This window comes from Miniopterus schreibersii, assembly GCF_964146895.1.
Source record: "Miniopterus schreibersii genome assembly, chromosome: 9".
Lineage (NCBI taxonomy): Eukaryota > Metazoa > Chordata > Mammalia > Chiroptera > Miniopteridae > Miniopterus > Miniopterus schreibersii.
Window position 1 is genome coordinate 38790639 of NC_138118.1, and position 21786 is coordinate 38812424.

Here is a 21786-nt window from a genome sequence, read left to right on the forward strand (position 1 = left end):
ATAAGGTAGTCAAACTTTAAGTTTTATATCCTTGTTACAAAACTTTTGAGACATGCATTGATTCTGTTTAAGAGCTTAATCTAACCTTCAGTATACATTTAACAGCAGACCCCTTATTGGTGATAAAAATGAGTTCATACAGTGAGGTTAAAATTATGCCAATTATAACTTGCATGTGCTCATTTTGGCACTGCTTTTGAGTTAAGTAATAAATTAAAATGAACTGAATTTTGAAAGGCTGTGCTCAATATTGGACCAATGGTTTCTAACCCACAGGCTATTTAACAGTCAATAGGCCACAATTTCTTTACCAGATCCTGAATGTGAAAGAGAATAGTCTAAATCTTGGTGAAATGGTAACAGGGTGGTTACTCCTGCAACATTTTGGAAAATAGTCTCTGGGGATCATTCTGATTAGAAAATGAATATGAAGCTGTCACTCTATTCATTCTAGTTTAGTGTATTCTAAAAGTAATGCACACTTTTGTGACTTTCATGACAGCATTTCTATGTAACTGTGCATGTGGGATTCTTCCATTTCTGAGCCTAGACTAAACCTGAGCAATGATAATACTGCTATTTAGGAAATCAGGTGTTACATAAAAGTAGTCCCTAAACAGCTTAAAAGATTTCACTGTTTTTAAAATCTCTGGTGAAGATACCTAGGGTTGATAAATCTGAATTTTACATGTCATATTGTAAACATCAAGTAACACCACAAACATTTTTAAAAAAGGAATTTTATTGGTCTTTAAATGGCTCAAATTGCAAATAAAGCAATTGGGTAGTGGCATCAGCCTAAGACATGTGATGTGTCTTTGTCAGTTGGCTTCATAGCACCTCAGTACCCAGGAGAGGAAAGGTCTCACAGCAAAGTCACAATGTTAGTGGTTAAGACCCCTGGTTAAATAAGACCACGAAGAGTACACATGGAGAGTGCTGGGCCCATGGGGCCAGTGTTACATTGGTACTTTAATTCTACACATGGCATAGCCTATGAAAAATACGAAATAAAAGATGTACATCTCAAACCCTTTAAGGACAAATATTTAACATAACAAGCCAGTCGCAATATCTAAAGAGCTGAATTCTAAAAAGTCTATTTTTGTTAACTTTACTTACACATCTGTTACCTGGAATGCCTGAACACAATGACTTATTGAAATTAGGACTGAACAAAAAGAAAGAAACACTCTGTGAATCAACTGTCTTAGCTCTGTTCCAAAGAAGAAAAGAAAAATCTGACAGTGGCAGATTTTCCATTGAAATTATGCTTCCAAATAGCGTGCTTAATTCTCCCTGTGGGCACACCACACAATGGAGACACAGGCCTAAAGTTTGGCCTGTGTAAACTTGTTTTCTGCACTATACTCAGATTTGATTGCTTGATGTTAACTTTAAGGAAAATATAGCTACAGTGTTCTTCATTATGAACACAAACAGGCTACAAACACACCTAATAACTCCCATAGAGCCAAACTGTAATCGTATGAGTACAAATTTAAAAATCAACAGGTGATGCCCTGGCTGGGTGGCTCAGTTGGTTAGAGCATCATCCCATTCACCAAAAGGTTGTGGGTTTGAATCCTGATCAGGGCACATACCCAGGCTGCAGTTCAATCCCTTGTCAGGGCATGTATGGGAGGCAGCTGATCAACGTTTTTCCTCTCACAGCAATGGTTCTCTCTCTCTCTCTTCCCCCTCCTCTCTCTCTCTAAAAATCAATAAAAACATACCTGGGGTGAGGATTAAAAAAAAAAAAAAAAAGAACAGGTGGCAAGCATGAATATTTTCCCAAAGCATTCTAGTGCAAAATGCATTAGCACTATTGATGTGATTGCTCCAAAGAGATAAAAAACTTAACACATGCTTACCACTTGCAGAAAGGGATTTACAGGAACTAGCATCTTAAACAAAAAGAGGGTTCCCTAAATATAACGGTGTTGAATCCTCATAGTCTAAAATTATCTTACAAGTATATGCTGGCCCTTCATTTTAAACAACCGTATATTTAATTAGAAGCAATCAGGAGCTCTGGAACTTTACTTTGAGGAACCAGAGTATGGCACACATTTTAAATTTGGACAGAATCCCTAGCAGACAGTCATTTCTCAAGAATCTTCTATACAAAAGTTGTACTCCTTACTAGGTATGTAGTCTCTCACCAGGACACATGGGGTAATGGGCCCATGGTGCCAATGAGAACAACCCAGAATGATGTAACTGGGTATTTTTTAGTTTCTAAATTAAGGCATATTCGAAAACATCCATGTGCAAGTTTACACCACTTTTCTAAGTTAATGCAGGTTCACAGATAAATTACTCTCATAACTATATCCAACAATCATGCCAATCACTTTTCTTCTATTTTTGCATAATAATGGTTAAAAAAGTGGTACAGTTTAACTATCATGTTCACAATTGTCATTTTCAAGGCAGTAGAAGACCACAACATTTTAAAATGATATAAAATAGCTTTTCCTCCCATTCTCCACCCCCAGAGCACCCCTTTAACAGTTTAATAAAGACTGACCTCAAAACACAAGCTCATACATTACATTCAGGACTGTGATAATGTAGGCAATTATGAAATACGTTGAACTTTGCTTCTTGGTGAAGCCACATTAATTTCTTTTTAAAGTGAATATGACTTTCAGTGCAGTTCCAATTCATGCTTTTAGTGATACATAACAATTTCCCAAATGTTAAAGTAATTTCAGTCAATTAAGCCTTCGATGGCAATGCTTATAAATTATATTTATTAGTATGGTCAAGATAAGAAAGGAGTTTGGGCTTTGATTATAAAATGCAGCATCTTTCTCTGATTCTCTTGGCTAAACTTTTCCTTTTCTTTTTTCCATTCTTTTCTTTGCTATCTTCCATCTTTCTGGCTCGAATTTCCCTCATTAAATCAAAAAATACCTAGAAAGAAGGAAAAAGGGTAAATAAAACAAATAGGTAATATAAGCTTGGTACTTCCTGGCATCACAGCAGTAACCTCTGGGCATAATATAAGAATAAATATTTAAAAGCTGTTGTTTCGGGAGTATACGGAGAGGAAAACTAAAGTCTACTTGTCTAAGTATATTGGGAAAATTGAGAAATTTTCTGAATTACACTCTTTGGTAAAATGTTCACATAATATAACCTTATCCTTCTATTCCAATTTTTAATATAAAAATTTCAAAAGCACTGCAAGTGATGATAGCTCCAAAGATAAAACACAAGGGATTACATCTGAATTATGAAAAAGCTTAATTATGGAACACTTTGCAAATTTAAAAACAATGTGGTGCATCTTTCCATGCAATGATATGGAAAGAATTATAAGACCTATTTGTTGTACAATTTAAAAAACCAAACCACAGAAATTGTCTATTTATCTACATACACAGAAATGCTATACATATAATATATAAACATTCACATTCTACATTCTGTAAAAATCCTATTTATACAGGAGAAAAACAAACACACAAACTCTCCCTTAAACTCTGTATGCCCACCTATAAATGCAGGCAAATGTCTAGAAAGATACATACATGTTAGCAGTGTAGGTAATCCATGTTACCCACAGGGAGGGGAAGGGAGGGGATTGGAATTTGGGTGAAGAATGACTCACTTTTCCTCCTTATACTTCTCCCTCAATATTATGAAAAAATTTTTTTTACAAAAAAAATTCATGTGCAATGTAAAAACAAAAATAATATTAAAAAGCCAGAGCATTTAGCTAGAAGGGTACTAACAAGGTCATCAGATGAACCTGACACCCAGTCTTAAAACTTACAGTAAATGAACAAAAAGAATCTCTAATATTTTTAACCTCATGATTTCTGGATCAGGGTGAAAATCTACAAGCACAAGCAGAGTTCACTAAAACTTGAGGCCATCTAGAGCAATGCTGTTAACATGCTTAATCAGTCCACAGTCTGTACCATCTTGGGAGATAACCAGTACGCAAATTCTTAGGTCCCACCCCAGACCAGATGAATCAAAATTTCTGGGGTAAGACCCAGGAATCTGTGTTTATCAAGCTTTGTATGCACTTGTTTGGGGGCTGAAAAAGACCCCCCCCTTGAGGGCTCTTAAGCATCTGTGTTGCCTTAGCCCAACAGGCAGTTTTCCTAAACACTGAAGACAATCTCTAGCAGCAGGATGATATGCACCTGGGAAGGCTCCTAGAAATGAGGTAAGGCTGTTCCTTACCTAGTCTCTAGGAAAAACCAATCTGAACAAAGTGGGAATATAAGGAAAAAGGGTAGATGGTTTCCCTTTCCAGTCAGGAAAAAACAGAGGTTGAGGGTGGGGAGTGGAGTTGTACAGAGATTTAAAAATCTTCTAATCTAGGGTTCCTTCATTTTTGAGAACTTAAATGGGACCAGAGAAGTGTCAGCTCTGAGGACTTCCACAATTCCTTCTAAATCATCCATCCAATCAAGATTAAAAAAAAAAGAAGCAAGAATTCAGGTCAGGATTCCTATCTGTGCTAAAAAAAAAAGTACATTTTGCTGTGGTGTCTCATGTTGTACTGTCTTTTGGAAACCAAGGGAAAAGCTGAAGTAAGAAATTCCTAACAGGTTGCACTTGAGCATTCAAGGCTGACAAAAATCAACACATATTAAATCATTAGAAAGTCTCAGAATCTCTGGACAAAATGGGGCAGAGTTAAAGCAAATCAACCGATTTTTAACATAGTAAGGAGAGCCACCTTTACCTTGTCAACATTAGCACGTGTTTTAGCAGATGTTTCCACATAGTTAACATTCCACTGATCGGCTCTGGTTTTTGCCTCTTCCACAGAAACCTGCCTTTTATCTTCTAAATCTGATTTGTTACCAACCAGCAGAAATGGAACATTCTCATCTTCTTTTACTCTTAAAATCTGCTCCCTGGATAAGAGAAAATGAGGAAAAAATATTACCTGTACATGTTAAAATAACTAAAATACCACCTGCTTTTGGCACTTACTTGTTTCTACATAACAACAATCAGCTCATCTATTCCACGGTAGGAAATGAGCAGCACTTCTTCCTTATTCTACCAACAATCATTTGAGTTACACATTCATTTAACTGAAAAAGAAAAAATACCCCAAGGAAGACAGTATAAAATATGGCAAATGAGGTATGAAATGAAAGTATCAAATGCAACTTCCCCCTAAATGCTTTCCGGAGCTCCACCTAGGATACGTGATATTTAGTCATTCGATCTCCTCAAATTCCACTTGGCTATGGCAGTTCTCAGACTTTCCTTGTCTGTGATGACCTTGCCAGTTTTGAGGAGTGCTGATGAGCGATCTTTAGAAAAATATCTCAGTTAGGATTTGTCTGATGTTTTTCTCATGATTAAGTTGGGGTCATGGGATTCTGGGGGAGGATACCGGTGGGGAGGGTGCCATTCTTATCACATCATATCAAAGTCCAACAAAATGTTTTTAAAGCCCCACACATGCTGGAAATACCTGGAAGTCAGCTCTTGAGTATAGATTTTGCATTTAGAGATAAGTTTCAAGCTGTGAAGTGTCATCTTCACAGTCCTGTGACTCTGAGTAAAGTCCTTTTTTTGCCTCAGTTTTCTCATTTGTAAAGTGGGACTACAATGATACACCTTCCATATACAGTTGCTGTTAGAATTAAACATAAAGTGCTCAGAATAGTGCCTGGCACAAAGTCAATACTCAATAAATGTTAGCTGCTCTTACTGATTATTATTAACCCATTGGAGAAAGATGTTTTCTTGTAAAATCAACAAACAAATTTGTGACACTGAGGTTTACTAGCTTCCTATCTTACAGATGCCTCTTTGAAATACAGTGATGTTGAAACAATAGAAACATAAATACTTTAGACTAAGAGAAAAATGAGAAAATTAAGGGGATTATTAGAATGACAGATCAGCAAGGTGCACCTGATTTCGTAGGAATCTTACCATGACGTTTGAGACGGAGTATCAATCTTTGTCCTGGCTTATTTTCAGATTAGTTTATTTTGTGCCTCTTAGACAGCATCTGCTGAATACCGCCCACCACCTCCACTGCTGCTAACATTTTATTGAGTGCTCATAATGCAGCAGGCGCTTTAAATGTTTCAAGTGCTTTACATATATTATCTCATTTAATCCTTACCCCAAACCTACAAAATTAGTACTGGTATTGTCACCCTAGTACAGATAAGGGAAACAAGGCACAGAGAAATTATGTAACTTGCTCTGAGTCACAGTTAAATAGAACTAGGATTTGATTCTAAGAAATTTAACTCCAGAGCACACACATGCAACTTCTACACTAGATACTATGGGGCCCCTCATACTGGAATAACTAACAGAACAAACCCTCTTCAAAAAGGTTTAGTTCCCAAAAGTTATTCATCACAAGAGACCCCTACCTCTGACAGGGAATGAACACCAAGCACTGGGTATTATGGTGAGGGTCTCCATGTTATAGGACATTTCCCCTGCACAGCAAAGTAACAATTTGGCAGAGGGAAATCTCTTTATTATATAGTCATCAGAGCAAACCTGTGGGAAAAGATGAGGTAAAAGGTGGAAGAAAAGTGTTGATCATATAAAGACAATTTTACCTTTTTTTTTTTAAAAAAAAAATATCTTTATTGATTTCAGAGAGAGGAAAGGAGAGGGAGAGAGAGAGATAGAAACATCAATGATGAGAGAGTCACTGATCGGCCGCCTCCTGCATGCCCTCAACTGGGGATCGAGCACGCAACCCGGGCATGTGCCCTGACTGGGAATCAAGCCCTGATCACCTGGATCCTAGGTTGACACTCAACCGCTGAGCCACGCCCAGCCAGGCAACAACTTTACCTTTCTGAAAAAATGTTTTTAATTAGTTGTTTCAACTGAGGATTAGAATTGATACTAACAAAGTAACTAGTGATATTATAATATGATATCATAGAAGAGTGGCTTTTTTTTTTTTTTAATATATCTTTATTGATTTCAGAAAGAGGAAAGGAGATGGAGAGAGAGATATAGAAACATCAATGATGAGAGTCATTGATCGGCTGCAGCCCACAACCCGGGCATGTGCCCTGACTGGGAATCGAACCCCGATCGCCTGGATCCTAGGTTGACGCTCAGCCGCTGAGCCATGCCCGGCTGGGCTAATATGATATCATAGAATACTTCAATAACATAGTTAAAAAACAATGGCCTACATAAAAACATTTAATACATTACAAAAATACACAGTAGGGAAAGGGGTTGTATTTTACAAAGAAAACTTGCCACATTCCATTTTAACAACATGAAATGGGATGGCCATGTGGTGTTACAATAGAGCCATCATTCATTTAATGAGAGCCAGTATTGCAGAGCTGAAAAAGCAAGAATATGGAGGCAGACCTCTTGGATTTTAATTGCTTTGCCATCCCTAACTGCATGACCAGGGACAAGCCACTGAACCTTTATGTGCTTCACTTTCTTTACTTATAAACTTGGATAATACTTTTTAAAAAGAAATCACATTTAAGAAGTCACTAACTTTAAACATTATTTATTTTATGCACCAGTAAGAAAAATTGCTGCCAATTATAACTTAAGATGTCATAGTATATAATATAGCTCCAATTTTAGCAGATGACAAAATGTAAAAAATGTGTGTCTTAGAATCTATGAAATACAGTGGTATCTACCTCATATATGTTAAAAATGATTAGAACAGCATAAGGCACATGGTAAGCGCTATATTAGCTAGTGTTATTTTTTATTAGTGCTACATTCACCTGATTACTGAAGAAGTACCAAACCCTCTGAGACTCAATGCTTGCAGGACATTCTTTGGACCTGAATTATTAGTTTTTCTAGTATGAATAAACTATGGACCATACATACAGTCACCTCCATCCTTCACTAATTTGTAGTTACCTTAAACATCTTTTAGAAAGTGAAAATATTAATGGAGCGCTGTGTCTGGGTGAGATAGGCTGAGCTGTACAGTTCTACAGAGTGCTATGTTTCCTAACCACTTACATGATTTCTTGCAAAAAGTATCTCAACACTCACCATTATTGGTATTAAATTTATGATATATTTGTGAAGAGGATTTTGGCCAATCACAATCTTTTTTCAGTGCTGGCAACAACAAATTTGCTGTTGCTTCCTTACTCAGTTTCCTTTGTGACCACCAGCTTAAACTAAGATGTTAATACTAACAACTTACCACTCAGTCTCACTAACCACCAGGAATTTAAGAGTAACTCTAGTTTGTGACTCTAGCACTTCTAGTCATTTATACATAATCATTAATTTGTTTCTTAATAAATACTTACTAAGCTACTATGAGTCAGGTACTTCAGGAAGACCCATTATTGAAATTACGGTGTGATTAATGCTATCAGAAACATGGCCATGGAAAACTTGGACCTATTGGATTTAGAGGTGAGAAGACAATATTCTTTAAATCAGTTGGTTTTATTAGCTACTTTCCTGGATATCAGAGAAAGGTAATGCTATGTCTAGAACACACATACACATTTGCTTACTGTGACACTCTCTTTAAATAGAGTTAAAGAGGCTATTACAGAATTTTAGAATAAGAAAATACCTTTACAAACTGGTCCAGCTTCTTCATTTTTGACAACAGAAAATGAGAATCAAAGTAAGAGTCTTCTAACATTTCTATCAATTGTTTACTAAGCATATGTTATATGCTAGCAACTCTGCCAAATATGGGTACTAGAAACACTGACATGGATAAGAAATGGATTCTGCTCTTAAGAATTTTTACCTATAAATCAAGCTCAGTATAAGAGTGTGCTGCTAGAGCTGAGGAAGTGCATCCCATACAGAGATGAAGAAACAATGGATTCCACCTTGGTAGGGGAGGACCAGAAAGGCTAATAAGAGGAGCTGACATTTGTGGTGTACTTTGCAGTTTGACTATGTGAACTGCTGACAGTCTCAAAATCCCCTTCCAATAATCACTGGTCAGTCATTAAGAAATTGTTATTTATAGGAGGTACAACAGAAGAGTAATGTGATTCACTGTAATAGCAATAGCCCAAGAGTCTTTCTCTTGGCATAGAAATACCTTATTTCCTTGAAATACCACTCTGACTTTGGTGACTGTGGTGATAAAATTTATTCCATTAACTAGAATAGGACCTGCTACGACATAATACACACTCAGATATTTCATGAATGAATAAGCACTGACATTTATATAATTTTCAACTTGTCTCCTAGCATTACAAGCTACCAGAATCTGCCACTCTTTGCAACTTATTATATACAAAACTGCTTCCTCACGGGAACCAACACACTTAATTTTACAAAAAAACCTGTATTTTAAAAGGTTCTTAAAGATATGCTTTTGTAAAGAATATTCTCATAGAATCCTTTAAATTCTTGAGACTTTCAAGTGTACACAAAAAGGAATACTTCGTAGGAGCCCAGGTTCAGTTTTTTGCTCAGCCACCTGAAATGACTTCTTTCCTCATTTCTGGAAATCCTTATCCTTCAGGCTCATCTATTTCATGAAGGCCTCTTCTGGATCCCCTGTAATGATCACTGTTTATGTCTCCTACTTGTCACTGACTTGCTCTAGGTTTCATACCTTATTCAACTAAGCTGTGTGAATCTTGGAAACAGGAAACAAAAATTTCATGCTTCTTTTGTGTCCCCTATACCAAAGCAGGTGCTTAATGCAGAAATAAAACATATAAAGAATACTTTTGATTATGCATGTAGTACTTACGAGATTACTCAGGAACTTATTTATGCCACATTTCTCTTAGGTATAAAGAGAACCCCTCTCCCCTTTACTTCCCACCCTCCATCAAACCAAATGGATGCCAGAGTTTGATTAAGCCAGTGGTCAATAAGGTAGAAAAGTTATTGTACAAATCAACCTAGTGTGCCAATCTATGGTATTCTCTCTTTTTGTTGTTGCTATTAATCCTCACCAGAGGATATTTTCCCCCCATTGCTTTTCAGAGAGAGTGGAAGGGAGGGAGGGGCACAAAGAGACAGAAAGTATGAGAGATGCATCAGCTGGTTGCCTCCTGCATGCACCCTGACTGGGGGTGGGGAGCACACTTGAACCCAGGTACATGCCCTTGACCAGGATACCAAACCTACAACTCTTCACTGTGCAGGCTGATGCTCTAACCACTTAGCAATACCAGCCAGGGCTATGGTATTATTATTTCTCTTAAAAAATTCATTTCATGCTGTCAAGGACATCTACATTGTGAGGAGGATGGCAATGTGCCTGCTGAACATTACACAGGTGCTGAGAAGACAGTGACTAATGAAGAAAGATTTAAAACCTGGGTGAGGGCTCCATTATGTGATCCAAGTGTCAACTATTATGGCAGTAGTAGTAGTATACTCCAAAAAAAACCACTATTATAATGCATAAAGAGACTTTGGGTAGCGAGGCTGTCACAAACTCAAGCTCCTGAGTAAAAGAGGATAGATCCACATACTGATATCAAAGGGAATAAACACAATTAAGCACAGAGTGAAAGACTACCAAGTAAGAACTTCTAGTTATCCACTTGTTTCTGGGGAAGAAACTGTTATGCAATAAGTCAGAGCAACAACATTATTTCCTGACATACCTGAAATCAGCTGTGGCTGCAAAGGATTCCATTTCTGTAATAGAGAACACACAGAGGAAACCTTCCCCACTCCGGAAGTAGTTGTCTCTAATTGCAGCGTAGTCCTCCTGCCCAGCTGTATCCAAGATATCGATCTGCACTTCCTCCCCATCCAGCACTACTTTTTTCCGATAGCTGTCTGCTTTGGTAGGCTCATAGTCCTCCACAAACTAGAAAAGATGAAAAACCCATTTTTAAATTATCTTTTACTTTTCAAAACTTCTTATTTTGAAATACAGAGTCACATGAAGTTGCCAAAATAGTACAGAGAGGTCCCATACCCTTCGTTCAGTTTTCCCTAATGGTAAAAATGATGTTAATTTAAGTTTTCATTTTAGACAATTTGGTGGCTTCCTCATTTGCAAGTTTACAGCTTAAAATGCATGTCTTGTTTTCTCCCTTAAAACATAACCTGCAGAAGCCAAGCAGCTGCAGGGATTAGAAAGGACAGGCTGAGTGACACTTAAAAAAGAAAAGAAAAAAAAAAAAACCAACCAGAAGAAAAAAAACACTACCTGCAAAAACTATTACACAAATATAGGCATACCTTAGAGATATTGAGGGTTTGGTTCCAGACCACCACAATAAAGCAAGTCGTAATCTTTTTGCTGGTGGAGGGATCTTGCCTTCAATTTGTAAAAAACATAAAACCTGTGAAGTGCAGTAAAGCATAGTGCAATAAAACGAGGTATGCCTGTATTAAATGTGTAAGAATCCCTTTCCATGTGACTCTAAATATCAATTTTCATGCCAGAATTGTGGCAATAACTTGAAAGTAAGTCCATATTTAGGTAAACATTGAAAGTAACATTAAATCTTTTCTTTTTCCAAAGCGAATCAAGTCAAACTGGCTTATACTTCTCTGCAGAATGTCAAATCTTGAATTCTAAGATTTCTCCTCAAACTTTTGATACTTTTAAACAGTACAATTAAACAACTTTACATTCCCACTTTTATTTTCAACGTCAAAAATCTCCCCTTGATATTTTGATCAGTGCATTATTATTAGTGTGGGTATACATACGAACATACTTTTGTGTGGTTTTTATTAGTTCCTGTAAATATTTCATTCTCTAACATTTTCTTATTTATTTGCTCATATCTATATCCTACCACTAGAATTTAACCCCTGAGAGCAGGATCCTGACTATTGGGACTCATCACTGTATCTCCAAAGCCTATAATAGCACCTGGTACATGGTAGATACTCAATAAAAATTATTTTTTTAAAAAAAGAACACAGTGTATTTGCAACTGTAAAAACTATAGAACATTCTATTCTATTTACATGCTAATGTTTTACAAATATTTATGAACATCAAATGAGTATTAAATACTTATGAATATTAAACGAAGGCTTAACCATTCATCAAATGTCAAGGATGTGAATAGTTTTACTTTTGACCTCCTTATTGTCAAGGAGACAGATTTAGGATTAGTTTGAAAGAAGAGCAGCTAAACTCTGTGCTCACCTCCTCCCATGACCACACTAAAACTGTAACTAAATTATAGTACAACCATTTACTGAGAACCACCTAAAGACTAGCTGCACACAAATCCTAAAACTAAGGATATAAAAGAACCCACATCCATACTGGTAGGGGGGGGACGAAGAAGTGAAATAGGAAGGTCCCATATCCATGATATGGTGATTAAGGAGCAGGAGAGATATTTTGGCTGTGCAGGTCCCCTTGAGGAGGAAGTGGACCCAGCCTCATACTAGGCTCCCCGGACCGAGGCACCAGTATCTGAAAGACGAAGTCTGTATAACACCTGGCTGTGGAAACCAGTGGGGACTGCATTTGAGAAGGACAAGGGTCTACTAGAAACTGAGGCGAACCTCTTAGGTGGCCTGCACAGACTCACGTGCTCACGAACTCAGTCGCGCTAAGCTCCAGTGCAGGGGCAGCAGCTCGAAAACAACCAGCAACACAGAGGGAGGAAATAAATTGACTAACTTCAGGAAGAGGGCTGGAGGGGGAGAGGTCGGGGCAACTCTGAGCTGCCACTGTTCCTTTATTGAACTCCTCCCTAAACCTAGCCAGCCAGGCACAGGTGAGAGCCAAATCTGGGCTCTCCTTTAACCTGGCTAACACCATTCCCTGAGACCCTGTCCCTCCCAACTCACTTGCCCAATACAAGCCTCTTCCAGTGGCTCCTCCAGAAAAGCACCCTACCTTGGTTACTCCTGTGAACTTTCTCAAAATGTCTCAAAAGATCCCCAAACAAGCAGTTGACCTCAGTGTAGCTTGTGGCTCTTGATATGCGGCCCCAAGCCTGGCATAAGCAGCAGCCAGTGTTGGCCTGGAACACAGCTTTAACTAAGCAGCCACAAACCTGGCAAAGGTGGTGTCTGGTCTCAACTTGTACTATGGTGCCCACCAAAGGGTCCTATGACAGGAACTAGTAGCATCCAGCCTCACTAGAGAGTGTAGCCTCTCCCACGCATGTCCAAAGCCAGCTCCAGTGGCAACCAACTGAAGATCACTTTGAAGCTTCTACCTGGAGGCCCCCAAGCATGAAACAAGAGGCAACTGACCTTAGCTTGCACCGGAGCCCTTCCCAGGAGGCTCGAGACCCATAATACCCAGTGACCAATATCAGAACACACCACAGCATCACTCTAGCAGCTCCACAAACGACAAACCCGAAGGCCAGACTCAGTGGGCACCAGTGCCCAATTAAAGCAACTCCTGCTCCAAGGGGTCAGTCAAGACATAACAGCATGCCTGCTATAGTCACAGCCACCCTCACAGCCAGTCAACCTGAGGGTCAACCCCGCCAACTGACAGGCCAACAGCAATTGAACCCCAGCTACAACAAGTGGGAACACATAACACACACAGAAGACACTCCTGGGGCCCCAGGTACCGTCACCAGGGAAACTGCACCACTGGACCCCATAGGACACCTTCTACATAAAAGGTCACACTGTCAAGTCCAGGAGACACAGCAAAATCTAACTAATAAGAAGGAGAGATATACATACAGACAGCCAAAATGAAGACAATTTTTTTCACAAAAGAAAGACATTATAAAGCTCCAGAAAACTAAATAAAATGGAAACAAGCAATCTCCCACATACAGAGTTCAAAACAATGGCTATAAGAATGCTCAATAAACTTAGGGGAAGAATAGATGAACTGAGTGAGAACTTACACAGAGAGACAGAAATCATAAAAAAGAACCATCAGAAATGAAGAATACAGTAACTGACATGAAGAATGCATTAGAGGGTTTCAACAGTAGACTAGATGAACCAGAAAACAGAATTAGGGATGTGTAAGACAGGTAGAAGAAAACATCCAATCAGAACAACAAAAAGAAAAAAAGACCAAAAAAAAGGACAATAGTTTAAGAGACCTCTGGGACAACATCAAGCACGACAACATTCACATCACAGGTGAACCAAAATAAAGAGAGAGCAAAGAATTGGAAACCTAATCGAAGACATGATGACTGAAAACTTCCCTAACTTGGTGAAGGAAATAAGACATACAAGTACAGGAAGTGCAGAGTCCCAAACAAGATGAACCCACAAAGGCCCACAGCAAGAAATATCATAATTAAACACCAACAGTTAAAGACAAAGAGAGAATTTTAAAAGCAGCAACACAAAGACAGTTACCTACAAGGGAGCTTCCAAAAGACTGTCAACTGGTTTTTCAACAGAAACATTGCAGTCCAGAAGGGACTGGCACAAAATATTCAAAGTGATAAAAAGCAAGGACCTACAACCAAGATAATTCTACCCAGAAAAATTGTCATTTAGAATCAAAGCTGACATAAAGAACTTCCCAAAAAAGAAAAAGCTAGAGAAGTTCCTCACCACCAAGCCAGTACTACAAGAAATATTAAAGGGACTTCTTTAAGAAGGAAAAAAGAAAAAAGATATGAATAATAAAATGGCAATAACTACATAACTATCAATAATTACTTTACATATACATGAATTAAATGCTCTAATCAAAAGACATGGGGAGGAGATTAAAGATGGCAGTGGACCGAGTGGAAGGTACACTGACACTCTCCCAGGGCCAAACTGGAATTACAACTAAAATATAGCAAAACCATCCAGAATAATCAACTTCAACTAAAGACCACTTGGAGAGCACCCTCATAACCAAGGAGGAAAGGTGGAGAGCACAAAGAGACTGGTAGGAACTCCAGAGGCACAAAAGGGCTGTGGACTCCCACAGTAGCAGCTGAAGGTCTCGAGGAATATTTCAGCTCAGGAGAATTCCCAGTGAGAACTCTGGGGCATAAACCCCAGGCTGGGCTTCCCAGCCAAGAGCACCAGAATTGAGAAAGGTACCCACATAACATCTGGCTGTGAAAAGCTGCCGGGTTTCTGTCTCCAGGGAGAGATGGCTGGAAAAGCAGGCACCCTCTTAAACAGCCAATGCACAAAGTTTTGTGTGCAGCCACTGACCTTGGGCTCCAGGAGGTAGGACAGAGGGGAATGGAGCTGTGTGAGGAGAATCTAGGGCTGTGGGCTCTGGAGGGCACCCCTCTGGATTCCTGTGCTGAATCATTCCCCAATACTGTAGAGGCAGACATTTACCAATCAAGCAGCTTTTGCCTGAGGGGGAAGCAATTGCCCCACCCTGCTGGAAAACCATTTGTCCCTACCCTGTGGAGTTTCTACAACCTGAGGCTCAGGAAAAGAATCAGATTAATCAGCCTGCAGGCAGAGGTAGACTTCAAAGTGCTCTGAGTCCTTGCCGGATCTGCTTCTGGACCTGGGCCTTGGAAAAGGAGACTTTTGTGTACTTCTTGTTCCTGGCCAAACAAACCAAACCACACAAGAGGGAACCTCAACCACGGGATGTTGATAGCGTCAAACAGGGTATTCAAGGCCAGTCACAAACTGCATCTGACACAGCCCTGCACCAGAGACCCTCCAAAAAGACAGAGAGCCCCAGCAGGCCTACCTAATACATAGAAACAAACCCAAATAGTTAGCAAAAATGGGGAGACAAAAAAACAATCCTCAAATGAAAGAACAATAGCAGTCTCCAAAAGAGAGCTAAAAGAAATGGAGATAAGCAATCTATCAGATAAGAGTTCAGAATACTGATTGTAAGGATGCTCAGCAGCATGAAAAAAGATGTGGAAACTGAAGGAAATGAAGAATGACATAGCAGAAATAAAGAATACATTGGAAGGAATAAATACCAGATTAGAGGAATCTCAGGATCAGGTCAGCGAATTAGAAGACAGGGTGGAAAAAATCACTCAATCAGAGATCCAAAAAGAAAAAAACAATTGAAAAACAGGAGAACAGTCTAAGGGAGCTGTGGGACAACATGAAAGGTAACAATATTCACATCATAGGAATGCCAGAAGAGGATGAAAGTAAGCAAGGGTTAGAGAACCTGTTTGAAGAAATAATGTCAGAAAACTTCCCTAACCTGGTCAAGGAAATAGTCATACAAGTTCAGGAGGCACAGAGAGTCCCAAGCAAGAAGAGTCCAAAGAAAGCAACACCCAGACACAGCATAATTAAAATGCCAAGAATTCAAGACAAAGAAAGAATACCAAAGGAAGCAAGAAAAAGCAATCTGTAGCCTACAAAGGAGCTCCCATAAGGCTGTCAGCTGACTTCTCATCAGAAACTCTACAGGACACAAGGGAATGGCATGAATTACTCAAAGTAGTTCAAATGCAAAACAAGGATCTGACACCAAGACTACTCTATCCAGCAAGGCTATCATTCAAAATTGATGGTGAAATAAAGAGCTTCCCAGACAAAAAAAGGCTAAAGGAGTTTATCACCACCAAACCAGCATTGCAGAAAATGTTAAAGGGACTGCTGTAATTAGAACAAGAAATAGAAGCATTCCAAGAAATGTTAAAGGGGCTGCTGTAGTAATAAGAAATTGAGAGTGAAACACAGGCATCAAGAACTAAAATGACAATAAATAAGGACTTATCAATAATAACCTTAAGGACTTTAATGGAGAAATCAACAGCAATACAGTCATAGTTAAGGAATTGAACACGCCACTGACTTCACTTAGATAGATCTTCCAGACAAAAAGCCAACACAAAAACAGTGACTAAATGGCACACTACATCAGATGGATTTAACTGATATTTACAGAACATTTCATGCCAAAGCTGCAGAATATACATTCCTCTCAAGTGCACATGGGTCATTATCAAAGACAGACCCCATGTTAGGGCACAAAACCAGTCTCTACAAGTTCAAGAAGATTGAAATCATATGAAGCATCTCAGGTTATAAGGGCATGAAATTAGAAATCAACTACAGTATAAACACTCAAAAACATTCAAACACATGGAAGGTAAATAACATGTTATTAAACAATGAATGGGTTACCAATAAGATCAAGAAAGAAATCAAAAATTTCCTGCAAACAAATGAAAATGAACACACAACCACCCAAACTCTATGGGACACAGCGAAAGCAGTCCTAAGAGAGAAGTTCCAGCACAGCAGGATTACCTCAAAAAGCAAGAAAAGTTTTTAGTAAACTATCTAACCCTACAACTTAAAGAATTAGTAAGCTCCCCTGTGAAGCTGTCTGGACCAGGGCGTTTGTTTGCTGGAAGGTTTTTTACTACTGCTTTGATTTCTTTAGTTGTTATTAGGCTATTCAAGTTTTCTGATTCTTCCTGATTCAGTTTTACATGATATCACTCATACGTGGAATCTAATAAACAAAATTGACTGAGGAACAAAATAGATCCAGAGACATAGAAGCAAGGAACAGACTGATGAATCTCAGTAGGAGGGCGGGTTGGGGAGAGGTTAATCAAAGAACTTATATGCATATCCATGGACACAGACAATAGTGTGGTGAAGGCCCTGGGAAGGGGAGGATGAGGGTTGGAGGGGATCAATGGGGGAAAAAAGGGGGGATATCTGTAATACTTTCAACAAGAAAGATGAATGTAAAAGAAAAAGAATTTATTGGCTTTTGTTGGCTGAATGGAAAACAAGACCGAACATATGATGCTTATAAGAGACCCACTTCAGATTAAAACACATGTACACTAAAGTGATGGAAAACGATATTTGAGCCAAGAGAAGTGACAACAGTAACAACAAAAAACCTCCAAACTGGAGTAGCAATATTTATATTAGAGAAAATAAAATAGACTTTAAAACAAAGGCTATACCAAAACAAAGAAGAGTATTTCATAACAATATAGGGATCAATCCATAAAAGGAACAGAACTCTTGTAAATATCTATTAACCTAATTTAGGAGCATGGAAATACATAAAGCAAGTACTGACAGACGGAAAGAGAGAGATCAACAGTAAGACAGTAACAGTAGATGACTTTAACACCCCACTGACAACAATGTGTTGAACATCCACAAAGAAAATCACAAGGAAACAGTGGTCTTAAATGAGACCACTTAAATGAGATCATCTTAAATGATGCATTGAACAATGTAACATTAATTGATATTTTAATTATTTTATAATTGTTTTTAAAATTAAATTTATTGGGGTGACAATGGTTAATATGAACATACAGGTTTCAGGTGTGGGTTACGATGTTACAAGATCTGTATATTGCTTTGATGCCTACCACCCAAAGTCGTATCTTCTTCCGTCACCATATATGAAAACCCCCTTCAACCCCCACACCCTTCCCTCTGGCAACCACCTCACTGCTGTTTGTGTTCACAAGTTTCAGTTTTATATCCCAAATATGAGTGAAATCATATGGTTCTTAGCCTTTTCTGATTGACTTATTTCACTTAGCATAATATTCTCAAGGTCCGTCCATGTTGCTGCAAATGGCAGTATTTCATTCTTTCTATGGCTGAGTAGTATTCCACTGTGTACATGTACCACATCTTCTTTATCCAGTCCTCTACTGCAGGGCACTTTGGTTGTTTCCATGTCTTGGCCACCATGGATAATGCTGCAGTGAACATAGGGGTGCATATATCTTTGCAAATACATGTTTTTGAGTTTTTTGGGTATAAACCCAGGAGAAATTGCTGGGTTATATGATAGTTCTATTCTTAATTTTGTTAGGAATCACCAGATTGCTTTCCATAGTGGTTGAACCAGTCTACATTCCCACCAGTAGTGAATGAGGGTTCGTTTTTCTCCATAACCTCTCCAACACTTGTTATTGCTTGTCTTGTTGATAATAGTCATTCTAACAGGTGTGAGGTGGTATCTCATTGTAGTTTTGATTTGCATTTCCTTAATTGCTAGTGAGGCTGAACATTTTTTCATATATCTATTGGCGCTTCATATGTCTTCTTGGAAGAAGTGTCTGTTCAGGTCCTCTGCCCACTTTCTGATTGGGTTGTTTGTTTGGTGTTGAGTTTTATGAGTACTTTGCATATTTTGGAAGTTAAAACTTTGTCAGAGCTACTGTTTGCTAATATCACCCATTTAGTTTGCTGCCTCTTTGTTTTGTTGTCAGTTTCTTTTGCTGTGCAGAAGCTTTTAAGTTTGATATAGTCCTATTCATTTATTTTTGCCTTTAATTCCCTTGCCTTTGGGGTTCAGTTCACAAAATGTTCTCTAAGACCAAGGTCATAAGTTTGGTACCTATGTTTTCTTCTATGTAACTTACTGTTTTGGATTTGACATTTAGGTCTTTAATCCATTTTGAGTTAATTTTTTTGTACATAGGGACAAACTGTAATCCAGTTTCATTCTTTTGCATGTGGATTTCCAGTTTTCTCAGCACCATTTATTCAAGACTGTCTTTATTCCATTGTGTGTTTCTGACTCCTTTGTCGAAAACTGTCTGCCTATATATATGTGGTTTTATATGTGGGCTCTCAATTCTCTTCCACTGATCTGTGTGTCTGTTTCTGTGCCAATACCATCCTGTTTTGATTATCATAATAGCTCTGTAGTGTAATTTGAAGTCAGGTAGCGTGATACCTCCAGCTTTGTTCTTTTCCTCAGGATTGCTATGGCTGCTTGGGGTCTTTTCTGATTCCATACAAATTTGATTTCTCGTTCTAATTCTCTAAAAAAATGACATTTGTATTTTGGTGGGGACTGCATTAAATCTGTATATTGCTTTGGGTAATATGGCCATTTTAACTATGTTGATTCTACAAATTCATGAACACGGGATATTTTTCCATTTTGTTGTGTCTTTTTCAATCTGTTTTAATAATGCTTTGTAATTTTCAGTATATAGGTCTTTCTTGTTCTTTGTTAAGTTTATTCCTAGGTATTTGATTCTTTTCATTGCAACTGCAAAAGGAATTGCTTTTTCTATTTTTTTCCTGAAGTTTTGTTGTTAGTATACAGGAAGACAATGGATTTTTGTACTTTGAATTTGTATCCTGCAATTGTACTGTATTTGTTTATTGTTTCTAATAGCTTTTTGACGGAGTCTGTAGAGTTTTCAATATACAGAATCATGTCATCTGCAACAAGTGAGAGTTTTACTTCTTTGTTTGCTATTTGGATGCTTTTATTTCTTTCTCTTGCCTTATTGCTCTGGCTAGGACTTCCAGAAGTATGTTGATAAGAGTGGTGAGAGTGGACATCCTTATCTTGTTCCTGATCTCAGAGAGGAAAAGCTTTCAGCTTTTCACCACTGAGTGTGATATTAGCTGAGGGTATATCATATATGGCCTTTATTATGTTAAGGTACTTTCTTTTTATTCCTACTTTATTGAGTGTTTTAATCATAAATGGATGTTGTATCCTATCAAATGCTTTTTCTGCATCTCTTGATAGGATCATACCATTTTTATCGTTTCCTTTGTTAATGTGGTGTATTACATTGATTGATTTACATATGTTGGACCATCCTTGTGTCCCCGGAATGAACCCCACTGGAGCGTGATGCATTATCTTTTTGATGTGCTGCTGTATTTGATTTGCTAGTATTTTGTTTAGGATTTTTGCATCTGTATTCATCACAGATACTGGTCTGTAGTTTTCTTATTTCATGTTATCCTTGCCAGGTTTTGGTATCAGGGTTATACTGGACCCATGAAAAGTGTTAGGAAGTACTGCCTCTTTTTCAATTTTTTGGAAGAGTTTGAGAAGCAAAGGTTTTAAATCTTCTTTGAATGTTTGGTAGAATTCACACAATCTGGTCCTTGACTTTTGGATTGAGGTAACTAGGTGTTTTGTTTGCTTCTTGGATTCAACGATCTAGTTCTTTCCTTAGGTTTGGTAAGTTCTCATCCACTATTTGTTTGAATAGACTCTCTGTTCCCTTCTCCCTCTTCTTCTTCTGCAATGCCTGTGATTCTAATATTGCTTTTACTGACGGAGTCCGGTAGTTCTTGTAGAGCTCTTTCATTTTTCTTTATGCTCAGTACTCTCTCTTCTTCCCTCTGTACCATTTTTAGATTCCTATCTTCAATCACTATTTTTTTCCTCCATCTGGTTGGCTCTGTTTTCTATGCTCAGTAGGTCATTCCTAATCTCCTTAATTGCATGCTTCATTTCCAGGATTTCTGATTGATTCATTTTTAAAGTTTCAATCTCTTTGGTAATGTACTTGTTTTGTTCACTGATTTGTTTTCTGAGTGCAATGAATTCCCTATATGTTCTCCCATCTTGTTGAGTATTTTCAGAACTGCAATCTTGAAATCTGTCATTTATATCACATATTTCCATGTGTTCCAGCTTGTTTTCTGGGGATTTTTCATTTTCTTTCTGATCATCCACGTTACCATCGTTATTTATGGTATTTACTCCTCTCCTTTGACTAGGCACAAATATCCCTTCTATAGCAGGGTTCTCTGAAGTGGTTTTTCTACTATTTTCCAGTAGACGGGGATGAACTGTGAGATTTTTTTACCTCTGGGATCTCGCTGACTTGACCTCCATAGCTTTTGCAAGACGTTACAGCTGCGCTGCTTGGGGTTAGGGTTTGTTTTACCCTTGCCATAATGGTGAGTGACTCCGGACCCTGGACTTTCATGGGGTTCTGCTGCAAACTCAAACGCAGAGATCAGTCACAAAGGGAAACAGCAGTTCAGGGCTCTGTGGTTCCATCTGTCAGAAACACCTCTTCCTGACAGTGGACAGCTGCGTAGCAGGACCCCATGCTCCTGGTCAGGCATCTGCTAGCTCAGTCTCTGTTCACTCCCCTTGCCCTGCTGGACTGCCTCTGCAGTTCTTTGTTCCCGCCAGCCGAGGGAACCGCCTGCTTCCTCCCCTCTACCTGGCCACGGTGGGAG

The 21786-nt window shown here is 38.4% G+C and overlaps 1 protein-coding gene across 2 annotated transcripts in view; it reads right to left on the reverse strand.

The window, feature by feature from the left end:
- Window positions 1–722: 722 nt before the first annotated feature.
- Window positions 723–21786, reverse strand: part of RALA (RAS like proto-oncogene A) — a 72325-nt gene continuing 51261 nt past the window's right edge. For both annotated transcript variants that reach the window (XM_081147292.1, XM_081147293.1), the window contains exons 3-5: window positions 10581–10789; window positions 4715–4889; window positions 723–2922 (exon numbers count right to left, since the gene is read on the reverse strand). In XM_081147292.1, coding sequence (XP_081003418.1) covers window positions 2800–2922; window positions 4715–4889; window positions 10581–10789 — 507 coding nt within the window. In that variant the 3' untranslated portion in view covers window positions 723–2799. The remainder of the gene's footprint in view (window positions 2923–4714; window positions 4890–10580; window positions 10790–21786) is intronic.